This window comes from Melospiza georgiana, chromosome 3 (assembly GCF_028018845.1).
Source record: "Melospiza georgiana isolate bMelGeo1 chromosome 3, bMelGeo1.pri, whole genome shotgun sequence".
In the NCBI taxonomy this organism is placed as follows: domain Eukaryota; kingdom Metazoa; phylum Chordata; class Aves; order Passeriformes; family Passerellidae; genus Melospiza; species Melospiza georgiana.
The window spans coordinates 44,082,886-44,096,442 of NC_080432.1; the positions used below are offsets into that span (position 1 = coordinate 44,082,886).

Below are 13,557 nucleotides of genomic sequence, written 5' to 3' on the forward strand. Positions count from 1 at the left end.
GAAAACCAAGTGACCACTTCAGGTCTGCCCAGACAGCACCCGAGGGGTCCCTGAGGGGCGGAGAGGCAGGACCAGGCATGACCAAGAAGTTCCACCTCAGCTTCCCAGCCTGCAGGTCCTCCCGCAGCAATCCCTCACCCGCTACCACTAGAGAGGACAGAGCAGAATGGGCCAGCAGCGGCACAACGCGGGAGGCAGTGCCCTGGCTGCCGCTCGCCCTCGGCTGTGTCGGAGCCACCCGAGCGGACTCGCAGGGCCAGACCCGGTCCCGGGGCAGCGGCTCTGAGGGCGCGGGCAGGCAGCAGTGCCCTTCCCAACATGGCACCCGCCCAGCCCAGCCCAGCGCGGCCCCGCTCCAGGGCGGCGGCGCACGGGGCGCCCTGCGCATGCGCGGCGGGCGGGGCCGGACCATGGGCAGGCGGCGAGCGGGGCCCAGCGTGGCCCGGGAGGTGAGGGGGGTGCCGCGGCCGGGCTGGCGAGGGGCTTGGAGCCACAGCCTTGCTCCCGCCTTGAGCGATGGCGTGTGGTGTCCTTGCTCCTGCCGAGCCCTTGAGCCAGTGCCGTGAGGGGCCGTGGGTGTGTGTGTGCCCGTGGGGATGCTGCGGCGGGCCGTGACCACCAGCCCGTTGTGTGCGTGCGGCGCTGGAAGTCAGCTGTGTGCTGCTGCTGCTTGAGGGGAGCCCAGTGATAAACCGCCATGTGAGGGGCCTGTAATCACAGCGAGGAGAAAGGGGAAAGGCTGGGTTTCAGGAGTATGTCTTCCTTCTAAGGCTGCCTTTTCATTGTGCTTGGGTGTTTTGTCTGTGTCTCCCTCACTGGAGATTGCACCTGTGCCATGTGCTTGAGGATGGCTCTTCTTGAGCAGGGAGGTTGGAGCAGATGGAGCACTGTGGTGCCTTCAAATCTTACCCATTCTGTGGAACTGTGATCTCCTGGGTGGCAGGAGGGCTGCTGCTGAAGCTTTGTCTTTCTGTAAACAACCTGAGTTGTGTTAGTTAAGATCTCCCTGAAGCACATGCCTTTCTGGCTCCTGCACTGAACAGTGCTGTCTGGACTCAAGTCTGTTTGAGTTCAGGTCTGTGGGGACAGTAAACCCTGAATGTTCCTCACAAATGGCTGCAATGGGGCACAATTCATTCAGTGAGTCTCACTGGTCACCTCTCTGCCCTGAAGTGTTTTCAGGTGAGCACATGCACAACAGACCAATGTAACCAGAATGGAAAGGCCAGGGAGATGGCAGGGCATGCCATATGTCACCAGCTAGTAACATTAAGGTGAGTGTCACAGACTCCTTAGGGCTGGAAAGGACCTCTGGATATCATTGCATCCAACCCCTGTGCCAGGGCAGGGTCACCTAGAGCAGATCACACAGCAATGTGACTAGGTAGATTTTGAATGTCTCCAGAGAGGGAAACCCCACAGCCTGCTGGAGCAGCCTGTTCCAATGGTCTGTTTCTGTGTAAAAAGGTTTTTTCCTCACATTGAGCTGGAACTTGTGTTTTAGTTTGCAGGCATTGCTCCTCATCATTGCTTCACTGGGTACCACTGAAAAGAGTTTGGCACCAACCTCTTCACACCCACCTTTAAGATATTTATATGTATTGATGAGATCCCCCTCTCATCCTGCTGTGTGGAATGGGAGTTTGGTTTATGATTATCTGGTGTGTTTCATTGGTTAGGCTTGCATTAGAGAAACACAGTTCTGAGCACTCTAACCCAAATATAACCACCAAAGGGAGTCCAGAGGGCTTTGCTGACTGTCCAGGCTGCCTTTGGTGACCCTACCAGAGAGAATTGAACAGTGACAATTTTTTTTTTATTTTTTTTTTTTATTTTATTTTTTTTTTTTTTTTTTTTTTTTTTTGTGGTTGTGGTTTGAGAATTGGTAGACAAGAAGTGTTGAGATGGTAGGGTCTAGGGTCTACCTTACAAAAAGAGTGGTGGCAAAATGGCTCAGCCTGTTAGGGACCTGCTGTTCACAGAATGAAAAGGGACCAATTTTAGCTGCCACAGAAAATTCCTGCAAAGTGTTTGAGGACTTGTAGTAGCTTTAGATTAAGTTTTGGGGTGATTTTTAGAAGTTTTCAGGATGGAACATACTAGTTTTGAAGGGATTGTTGAACTACTTCTTTTTGTGCGTTACAGGTAAAAATCTCCTGTCTGGAAGGAGCACAGTGCAAAGACACTACTACTAGATAAAATTCTTTCCACTTGCAGTGATGAGAACACTACTGAAGAGAGGTTAGGGAGGAAGGAAAAAATGCCTTTAAGCCAGAGGAAGAGAGGGCTGTGTTTTAGTTTGCATGACAACCAAGATACTTGATTCATAAGTTAAAATTACTCTGTTCAGTATTACCTTCTGAACTGTTATGATTGTAAAGAAAACTTTTCAAACGAGTCTTAATGTGGTGTGATGCATGACTAGCTTTGAAAGGCCTCATCTAGGCAGAGTCATGGTTGTTTAACTGAAGTCATGATGCTAAATGAATGCAATTTTCTATATGGACACTTATCAGATTACCTTGCACTTACAAATTGCAGGTGTAATTGATATGATCTGGTTTAAATGGATATAAATGGGTCTCCATAATGTTGTGTTGGTTTAAATTCGTGCCACTTCTTTCATATAGCTCTAGTCTTTTGACAGGCAGCCCTAGTGACAATGCTGAGCTGCATAGGACTTGCTTGAGGAAATTCATCAGGAAAATGAAACTGGCAAGACTGGTCCATTTTGTACCAAAATAGTGAAAATGAAATTAACTCAAGAGAGTGACAAGGATGACCAAAGGTGTGGAGAGCTTTATGCAAGAAACTATCAAGCATTTCAGGTCCTTTTAAGCTGGAAAATATGACTGCAAGGGACCCAATATAGGCCTATATCCTCTGCATGCTATTTGTAGCTTTAAACAAAGAATGAACATACATTGTCAATACAAAGTTAGGGCTATCAAATGAAACCAGCAGCTGACAAGCTCAGAACAAACAGGAGGGGTTGGTTCTCCCCATAACCTGCTGTGAAACTTCTCACCAAAGAATATTGTAAATATACTTGTGGCTCAGGCAAGAACTGAAAAAAGATATCAGAGAAGCAGAAAAGTGCATTAAATTAAAGGCAGTGCCTGGGCAGCAAAATGTCACGTGTGTGCTTCTGTAAAGTATTGTTACATGTGTTGCTGCTTCTGGCAGGGCAATGGCTGATCAGTGTCTGTGGAGGAGCATAAAGAGTAGGGGAAAGCCGACACAGTTCCTGCTCAGTGAAGCTGTTCAGGCAGAAGTTTGAAAATGTGGCTCACTGCTCTGTGGTCACGCCTGTGTGCGGTCCTGCAAAGCCGCTGCTCTGCGCTGAGGCAGGATGGGCTGACTAACGAGATGGTGCCTGCAAAGCTGAAGGAGGAGGTGGAGGTAGGATCCAGCCTTTCCTCCTTTAGCAGCACACAGGGTTGTTCTGTAGGAGCCATCTTTGCTGGTGGATCATCCTCTGCTGTGAATAGCTTGTCTGGTAAATATTTCCAAGCATGCTGTGGGCAGCATGTCTGTGAAATGATTTTCCAGCGTACAAAATGATTCCACGAGCATGGAGAAAATGGAAGTGTGTCCATGAACAGCAAGTTAGCACTTGAATTTAAACAAAATTTGCCTCTGCTGGACTGATTTTAATAATCCAGCCAAATTTGTGGATGCAGGAACCATTAATTCTTCTGTGAAAGAACAGCTCAAGTGTGCTGGCAGGTGACAAGGCATGTAAAGACTGCTCAGGGAAGGGGTTTTTTCTTTGCCCCCACCTCTTCAGTTGGCTTTGATCTGTTTTATGAGGGTCAGAAGATGAAAACCTCATTACCTAATGCTGTTGGATGTCGACGTATGTGTGATATGGCTCTTTGCCAGTATCTTAATTAGGGAATTCATGAAAGCGGAGGGTGGATGCCAGTTCTTGAAAAGCGCTTTTAGCCTTTCTGCTGGAAAGAAAGCCTTCATTAATTTGCTACAAAATGTATTAAATGGGATCCAGCTCAATTCTATAAGCAAACCTGCTTCTTTTTCACTTCTCTCTTTCTCTCTGCCTTTATGTGAGCCATTTTGGGCTCTCTGCCCAAGATGGTCCCAACAAATGGAATTTGTAATAAGCATGTAAGTCAGTTTGGATTGAAATCCATTCCAGGTCTCTCTAGTTTAAAAAGGTTTCCAGATCATGAGCAGATGTTGCCAGAATTCAGCAAAAGTAGCTGAATGTCTTGTCATACCTGTGGAGCAAAGGAGGCATCTGGTCTTAGATCCCTGCGTGGATCCAAAGCTGCTGGGACTTGACTTTCTGGAGCTTCAGAAGGGCAGCTCTGTGTGCCCAGATCTGCTGCCTGGATGTGAATCACATGTTTCCTTCCCCCTTTTTAACTGAGACTACTTAAAGATGTTGCTGTGAATGAAGTCCTGTGTCCCTGTTACCATCTGTGTGAACCTGAGGAGCTGTCATGTGAGCTTTCTGAAATGCTTGCTGCATTTCAGCTCTGTCCCAGAGGATCCCCTTCAAGGAAAGGAGAGCTAAAAGGAGGAAAGGTTCATCTTTGCAACTTAGGAGGCACTGTGCTGAGATTGCCACTAAAGAAATAATGCAAGTGTGAAGTGCAAGGGTGGTTCAGCTAAGCGAGCTCGGCTCCTTATTTTCCTCTGGGCTTCCATTGTGCCCAGGTATGTACCCAAACTAACCTCACATATTATTTAGTAGGAGGGAAAGCTTTCCATCCACAGCACGCTCAGGTGAGCATCTGCTTCTAGGATTGCTCTCCTGGAGGGCTAGCTGTAGCAGGGAATTATGGCAAAGCCCTACAGATTTTGTTGTGCTACAATTTTACAGACTCTACCCCCCGCCAGGAGTTTCCTGAGCAGCCCAGAGAGTAAGCAGTAGTTCCCAGATATTACTCTGATTTTTTTTCCTTGTGCTTAGTTTCTTTTCTGTATTGCTTTTGTTCTGCAGTGAAGAGTTACTTGGATGGCTGAGTTGCTGAGAGACTCCTGGCTTGCAGGAGCAGCTCCTAAATGCCAAGCAAGGCTATGGCATTGACATATCAAGATATGCTCTGCCCATAGTTTGGGTTGGTGTCTGAGGCTTCTTATTCAAATGAGCTGCCTTCAGGAGGCAGAATTTATTGTCTTAATTTATAAGTGGGGAAACTGAGGCACAGTGAATGGATAACATCTGTGAATCCCCACTCTTGTCCTTCCTTATAACCCCAATAACCCAGGCTAGCCAGAAGAAAAGAAGTAGTGAGATTCTGAAAGAAGAGTATTTTGTTCATTCAGCAATCTTCCTTGCTTGCTTTTTCTTTTTTTTCTGGTTATTTTTTATCCCTTGTGCCCCCAGCTTAGCACAGCTGATGGTGCAGTTCTGGGGCATGTGGTTTATTAGCAAATTATTGCTCTCCAGCAGGGGACCCAAACTTGGGGTTTGATTTAAGAGCAGTAAAACCAGTTGAAACTTTAAAGTATTATGTGGAATCTGGAGATTTTTAGTCAGCAGAAAGTGAACGCACTGACAAAGTTGGGCAGAATATACTCTTGTTAAGTCTCATGAAATGAGGGAAGTATGGGCAGAGAATGTACTAGTGAGAGCAACTGCCAGCTAGGAGGAGCAGGCATGGAGGAGAGGATTGGAGTGCAGTAGCATGGATAATTTAGTGGTGGGGTTGGCAGCTGACTGAGTAAAGCTCTCATTAATTCTTTAATGTATTATTTAGCATTTTTTTAAAATATATTTCCAGAGAAGCCACGGTGCACTGTAATAATTTAACAGGCTAAGGAGGAGCCAGGTAACACATGCTGAAGAATCTTTTCCTGTGTGTGCATGTAAGGGTTTCCAACAGCTAAGGGAGCAGAAACTGCCATTTGCAAATGGTAGGAACTGGTGAGGGAGATGGTAATCCTTAAATTTCACTGGACCAACACTCCACCTGTGCCGTACCACACTGGTACTTAAAGTAACTTGCTGATAAGTGTGGTCAGAGCTGGCCTGGGTGAAGCCCTTTCTTGGCCCTGAAGCAGACTGGGGCAATGCATCATGCTGAGTTGTAGTGCATGACATGGCGATGAGCAGCTGCAGTTAACATCCTTAAGTGGCACAGCTGGAAATGGAGGAGGACAATTATCCTCATCCAGGCAAAACCAAGCATTGCCAACAACAGAAGTGCTCTTCCCTGAGCTTTGGGATCAGTGACATGCCTTGGTGCTCCCCTTGAGCTCAGGAAGCTGGGCATGTGCCTCTGGGGAGTTTGGCATCTTGAGCACTGGCAGAGTTGCCTAATAGCCCAGGACTTTGAGATTGCTATCTGATAAATCAAAGATTTATTTGAGCCTTCTTATATGTCCCTCTCCCCAGCTCTGCTGTGCCTCTTCCACACTATTTAACTGACTGGTTAAACTTCTTTTCATGGTCTGCTTTATGTCAAGCCTCTTCTCTCCAGTCCTGCTTAGTTATAATGCTTGCCTGCTTTTCCTGAGCAGAAGGTGTGAGATTGTTAATGAGCTCATTAACAGGAGCTGATCAGAACAGAGCTGATCCCAAAGCAGCAATAATTAGGGATCACTACCTTTGATTTTGTTTCCCTTATTACTGTTTATGAGTATGTGTGTGCTCTGGGCTGCTTCTGAGACTGGTGTCCAGGCAGCTCATTCCACCTTTACCTGGCACTGTGCTGCCTCTTAGTGTCTGGTGTGTGAAAGCTCCCACCACAGGGAGGCCGTGCTGCCAGCCTTGGCCTTCCCTGGAGAACCAGGCACAGCAGCAGTGTTGCACAGAGAGGTCACTGCCACCTTAGTGCACTGAGGCCGTTTTCTTTCAGGCTAGGTTATTGTGTTCATGTTGTCTGATTAGCCGATTGTTTCCCTGCTGGAAGCAAGCCTGAAAGACAAAGTTTTCCTTGAGATGTCTATGCTGTGGTTGCCAGGCAGAAGAGAGGAGTGATTCCCAGAACTGTTGCCTATGGTAGGATCCCCTCTTGGGCAGTCTGTTTGCATTCAAGGAAATTAACCCTCCTGTGCCTAGCTGTGGTTACTGCCCTCCACAGGAAGACACAGGGGTGGCTGTTGGGATACTTGATGAAGAGACACAAGGAGATAACCAGTGTTTTTCTGCACAGAAACTTATTGCTGCCAACACTTGGTACAGGTTGAAGAGGTAAATGCTCTCTTGACCATACTGTGCAGACTCCTGTTGCTGTTGTAGATTTTACTGGGTAAAAGAGACTGGAAGTATCCCTTTGTTCCCTCTTCACCCAACCAGACAGCTGGGGGTGCTTTGTAGATTTCTGCATCCATTCACAGTGCTAACATAAGACCCTGTCCCTCAGGCTTTGGTTTAGGCCAGTGTCTCTCCTTTTATCCTCTAATTGCATAAAGATACCTAAGATCACACCTTTCCTTGTAGACCCACATGCAAAGAAACTAGAGCAGGCTGGAACAGGATCAGATCTAGCAAAAGGGTGCTGGCCAGCCACACAATAGGCAGTGTCAGGGCTGGCTTGGTTTTGTCTGGGGTGAAGATGTTGCAGTTGTCTGGGCTAGAATACAGGCTGAGCTGGGACATGATGAGTTCTCTGTGCTGTGATCTCTACACAGATCTGGGATTCTTCCCTTGATCTGGGGAGGAATAGTAGTTGAACTGCCACCATCTGCATGGGGATGAGTCCTTGTAAGCTGGGAGAAGAAATGATGGTGACTGGAGTGGTGTTTTTCAGATTGATGGACTGGAGGAGAAGCTGGCACGCTGCAGACAGAGCATGGAAGAGGTGGACCTGAAGCTGCGCAGGGAGAAGCTCAGCCCCGAAGGAAGGTATTGCTGACCAGCTCCTTACACAGCTGAGTGTGTGCACTTCAGCTCAGCTGTCATCCTGCTGTAGCACCAAGCAAGGGCTCTTGAAGGGGTGGGAATGTGTGACATTCCCATGACACAACTCTCTTCCCACACCTTGGAGCTTTCTTGGGGAATTTGCCTCTGTGAGAAGTGCAGTGATATAGAGAGAGAGCTGTATCTTATTAACAGCCTGACTCCAGCCTGTGCCACAAGCAGACAAGTAGTGCCTGAAACTTGCCAGTTCATTTGCAGGCCTGGCTCCTGGCCTGTTAGGAACCTGCTCTGTGAATCTGGCAAAGGTTTTCTGCACACTGCTGCTCAAGCCTTGCTGAAGCCACCTGGGTTCAATCAGGGAGATGTGCAGCAACTACTGCTGAGGGCCAAACCAGGCTGGGATCGAGCTGCAAAAGCAGCTGAGGGAAAATATCTGTGCCTGTGTTGCTAATGTAGGGATGAATTAACACACTGGCTTTTCTTGGGAATGCTAAGAGGGACAATTCCCCTGAAATCTGTGGCTGCCAGAGAGGCAGCAGTTGTTGGCTTCTAGAACTGGGAGTCAGGCAAGGATTTTGACCTGGATTTTGTAGTAGACATAGGCAGAACCTGCTGTTTCTCTTGAGTGTGAAGCAAGAGAATTAGATGTCCCAGCTGATTCTCAAATCTTTCTGTTTGAGGACATTTTTTTCAGTCACTAGCATCCTACTGGTCTGCTCCTAGCAAAAAGGCTGGGAAGCTCAGTCATCAGCCCAGGGAGTGGTCCTGATGATCCTCGTGTTTGCTCTACACTACGGTCCTGTAGAACCCCATTAGAAATGATCATAAAAATAGTGATGTCTCCATCCCCTGATATTTATCAGGCTTACTTTAACTTCTTTGTTAAACTTAAAACTCTCCTTTGCACTTCCCCCTCTTCCTTTACTGGAGTTCTATATCCCCATCAATATTTAGACAGGGTCCTGTCTCTTCCTGTCCCTCTTGTCTGTAGCTCCTTGTTTCAACAATCCTTTCCTGGCCTAAATTCTCCTTGTTACTGTCTGTATTCTTTATCTGGGGCTTAGGTGGCCAACAACCAAACCTACAGCTGTGGGAACTTGACAGGATGTGATATATGATAGTTTCTGACTGAAATACAGGGCCTAGAGCAAAGAATTACGAATTAAGATTCTTGGGGCCTTCTATGAGTTTTACAGCTTGTAGGGAAATAGAACTTCCATTGTCCTATTCCAGACCCTTTGAAAAACCCTGGGGGGAAGGTACCGTGATCAAAATTATCAATTCAGTGTATAGCACACAAAGAGGAGCTCTGCTTTTCCACTTTGAAGTTCAGTTGTCATGGTTTCTCCATGTCTCTTTCTCAAAGCTTCTTCCCTTGACTCCCTTCACAAGGCAGATTTCTAAGTAGCAGCTCAGTCATGTTGGTAAATCTGTCTTCTCACTTCCTACTGGCTGCCCTCCACCCAGTTTTCTTCTAGAGCCCTTTCCTCTCCTGCTGCTCCTGATGTAGCTTGCTTTCTTGCCCTCCCTTACACTTAACTAGCTGTACACATAGATTTGGATCTCTTTCCTCCTACAGGTTGTTCTTACTGTGCCCCAAGGGGAACAACAAACTCTGTTACACTTTCTGCCTTCTCTGAACCAGGAGATAATTTGTTAGTGCATGTTTATTTATGCGCAGAGTCTGAGAGGACTGACCGTGTCCTCACTGCCGTAATGGAAACACTGCTGCTCTCAGGAATTTCACTTTGGGTTTATATTTTAATCTGCATATTAATTAATCTTGTGCAATTTAAGACAAGGGCTGGGTTGGCCTAACTTAGTCTTTTTTGTTATTATGAGTCTTCAGTCTAATGACAGGTTGTTTAACTCTATTAGTACTGGGCTTGGATTCAGCTTGTTTCCTTGAGTTCACCAATTTCTGCAAATTGGATACCTCTGACAAAGGGATCCCAGCTTCAAATGGTGAGAAGAATTGCTATTCAAGCACTAAGCCCAATGTCATGGGGGGAAGGATCCTCCAGAGAGCATATAAGCACCCTCCCCCATCCCATAGCTGTTTCAGAACTTCCTGCCTCACCTAGGGGGAACTGGAGCAGGGAAATGACCCAAGAACCCTTTCTACAATGCTCTCCTGAAAGGAGAGACAGGAAGCAATTTGGGGGAAGGAAAAAATAATCTAAAATGCTGCATCTCTTCTGTTGCACAACTGGGTACTTCTAAACTGTCACCCTTCCAGCAGGGAGGGGTGAGGGGCTCATCCTCTGAGCAGATATCCCCCGCAGTGGGGACAGTCTCTCTTCCATCATGTAAGCAAAGAAATAGGCTGTGTTCTGCCTCGCAGGTAATGAACTCCTCTTCTCATTACAGAAAGTCACTGGAGAGAGAGCGAAACTTACTAATGACCAAAGCTGACAACTATGGTAAGAGCTTCATTAAAAATGGTCCCTCTGGGCAGGATGGGATCAGTGCTGCAGCTTAGCTTTGTCTTCAAGCTCCTGCCACCTCTGACTTCTGCCTTTGAATTTAGCTTCAACCAAAGGGAGCTAAACTAATGGAAATGTAGTCAGCATATTATAATAGGAGTCTGCATCCTCCTACTTGAGCTGTACTTCCATAGGGAAAAAAATAAGCATCAGCTAATGAAGGGGAGAAAATGTCCCCCTCCACACACCCCAGATTACCAGTCTTTAGATAATCATAGCTAACAGATTGGCTTGAGTAGCTTTTAACATCCCTCTCCCCAACCTTTTTTTTTTTTTCCTAGTAGAGGCTTGCTAGGCAAGAAGGTAAGTGCTATCAGGAGTGTAGCAAAATATACCTTCCTTGGGGAAGGTTCTTACTGCATCAATTTATGAGGCCACTCAGCACAAGAGCATAGCGATTCACACTGACGTGCTGCCTGCACTGCTAGAGAGCCAGGGTCCTTCCTTGGTGCAAGTCCTGCTGTAGACACTTAGAATGAAAGCCTCTCTGAGATACCATACTTGACAGGACTTCCATTCCACTAGAGGTGCTGCTTTGTACATCTTCAGGAACTGATCAGTGTGTTAACCTGCTTGGCAGTACTCTGCAGCTGTGCAAGCAGCAGAGCTCACACAAGGGAAAGAGGCACAAGTATTCTTTTGGGTCTAGAGGGTTGAAAGCTGGGGTATGGCCGGCAAATTTGTAATTATAACTCATGCTAGAGGACTGTTTCCAGAAGAGTAACAGTTATTTTAAACAGTCTGAAAGCTGTTCCCTAAGGGCCTACCACTAGAGACAGCAGAGATTGAAATTTGCTGCCACCCTTTCACCAGCCAGCAGTCAGGCATCCCTGGTGGCATCAGCAGAGCTGTGTGACAGCAGCTCAGACAGCAGCAACAGCCTCACCTAATGGTGACATCACTGCTATGGCCTCTGACTAAATCTTTCCTTATTCCAGCTGATGCACTTGAGGCCATGAACAGCAGCTGCTGACAGTGGCATTGTCAGCATCCGTTTAAGCTGGCATTGCTGTGCGTGAGGTTATGTGACCCTGTCACCTCCTTTGTGGCCTTGCACATTCAAGCAGGTTGCTCTGTGGCTGCATGAGAGTGCTTGTATTAGGTGAAGAATGGGGCAGAAAGAACAGCTAAAAGTCTCTTTTGATTACCAGCACCACTTGGGAACTGCTGGAGGCTGCTTGTGCAAACTGTAGAGACAGTAAGGTGTGCAGTCTGTGCAGATGAACTCAGCAACAGAAGCAGTCTGTCTCTGGACAGTGCACACCCCAGCCTTGCCTGACACACACTTAGTGCTGTTTGGCCTTGCAGTCTGTAAGGCTGGAAGCCTCACTGCTTGCCTGTACCAGCCAGCAAAGTTTTCTGGAAGAGAACTAGTAAGAGTGGGATTCTCATCTTTGGTAAAGGGAACCAAACAGAAATGGAGATTGGTAAGACTCCATGATTGAAATAGCCACTGTCTTCCTCTCTCTGCATCTGTTGTTCTAAGGTTGCTTTCCTTCTCCCTGGTTTACCTGTCTCTAAAAAGCTAAAAGCTTCAGACCCGAACAGAATAAGTGCCCAGGTTCAGGCCTTCTCCACACTGATCATTCTGAGGTGTAAGGAGACACAGATTCTGCAGCATTCAAAGGTGGCTACAGTTGTATTTAAATTTTAGCACTAGAAAGAGCTACCAGGCTGTTACATCTAGAAGATAGTAGAAATAGCTCTCTGCCCTCCTGGCTCCTTCATTCTCCTAGGGAACACACAGTTATTCTAATGACAGTCTGTCCTTAGTGGAGGCCTACAGCAGTGTCATTTCCCAACAGGAACTGGTCTGGCACAGAAGTATTCCCAAACACAGCTACCACAAGTGTCAGGATGAGAGCAAATGAAAGGGCTCCTACTAGTTTGGGTAGTTACCTCCCATTCAGCACCATACCCTGTTGGCAGCTTTGCATACTGCTCCCAAATTTTTTGCCTGTGGCCAAGGTAGCTTTGTGCTTCTTAAGAGAGTTTTGAAAGGAGATGCAGCTGCAACATGAAGAACCTTCACAGACAAGTCTTTTGTTTGCTTCCCAGAGAAAGAACTGAGTGTGCTTCGTAAGGAAAATCGCAAGAATGCTGCCCTTGCTGTGGCCATGGCATTGCTGATTGCTCTTATTTACGCCTGCTGGACAATGTGATTGCACTCAAGAATTCTCCCCGCTGAACAAATGACTCCTGCAAGGAGCTCTTCCTCCTCTCACCATTGTGCCTCCCCCAAGGGTGAGGATCAGCATTTCAAATTACTGTTCTTGTTTATTGTCTCCAAGCCTTGTTGTAGGGAAGATTTTTCTCTGCAAATTGAGGAGGACAGGAGACAAACCAGAAATCACAGCACGCTTGCACTTGGAAATCAGGTCAAGCAGAGCTCAAGGTGGTGCCATCTTAGCCAAAACACAGTCAGGACCATGCAGCCTGATCCAGGAAGGCAATACATTCTCCCTTTTGAAGAGGACCTTTGTGATTACAAACAGGTGCTTTCTGCCCAGCCCAGGTGGAATACACACCCTGGCTCCTGTGACACAGTCACAAACTGAAGAGACCAAGCTCTTGATGCTAAGGGTAATCTGTAGGTGTTGCAATTCTGTATATTCCCAGAGCTGAGCTAAAGATGCTTCCTCCTCCACCCCGACTTCCAGGACCAAAGGAATGCTATATCCACAAAAGCAGATGGCATGTAGGTATCTCTGCAAGCAGGGAGCATCCACATTGAGATATGGGTGCTTGGACTGTGAGATGATCTGCCTACCTCTCCAGTGCATCAGAGCTTGGTAGCCATTTTGTGCCTTTGAGAATCAGTGTTTGCAGAAGACAATTTACCATCAACCCCCAGAGATGAAAGTGCTTCTGTAAAGCTTTAAATAAAATAATTTGACCTTTTAATTTCCCATTTTGTTTATTTGGTGGCTTTTTTCTCCCTGTTCTGTCCTGTTTCTCAGTCACTGCTTTATTCTCATCCTACTATTTCCTTACTGGCACATATTGCACTATGGTAAGCCTAGACTAAGTTAGGCACTTAAGCCCCTGGTCAGTGAGCTCTCAGCAGTGGGTTACTGCTTTGTTGTGGCCTGGAATGTACTTCCTTTGACTGGAACAGGAGCCTACCCATGCTGCAAGAGTTCCAGAGACTGTCCCCTGTAATGCCCTCTCATTTCAATGCTCTAAACTTGCCACAAAAACTTTTAAAATAGACTGCCTTGAATATTTAACTCTGCT

At 46.8% G+C, this 13,557-nt stretch overlaps 1 protein-coding gene across 1 annotated transcript; it reads left to right on the plus strand.

Moving 5' to 3' along the window:
* The first annotated feature begins 318 nt into the window (after window positions 1-318).
* On the plus strand, window positions 319-13,532 carry CCDC167 (coiled-coil domain containing 167). Its single transcript, XM_058020309.1, is given in 5 exon segments — window positions 319-376; window positions 379-449; window positions 7,725-7,819; window positions 10,205-10,257; window positions 12,379-13,532. Coding segments are annotated over 5 exon segments (381 nt in total). The 3' UTR covers window positions 12,483-13,532.
* The last annotated feature ends 25 nt before the right edge of the window (window positions 13,533-13,557 follow it).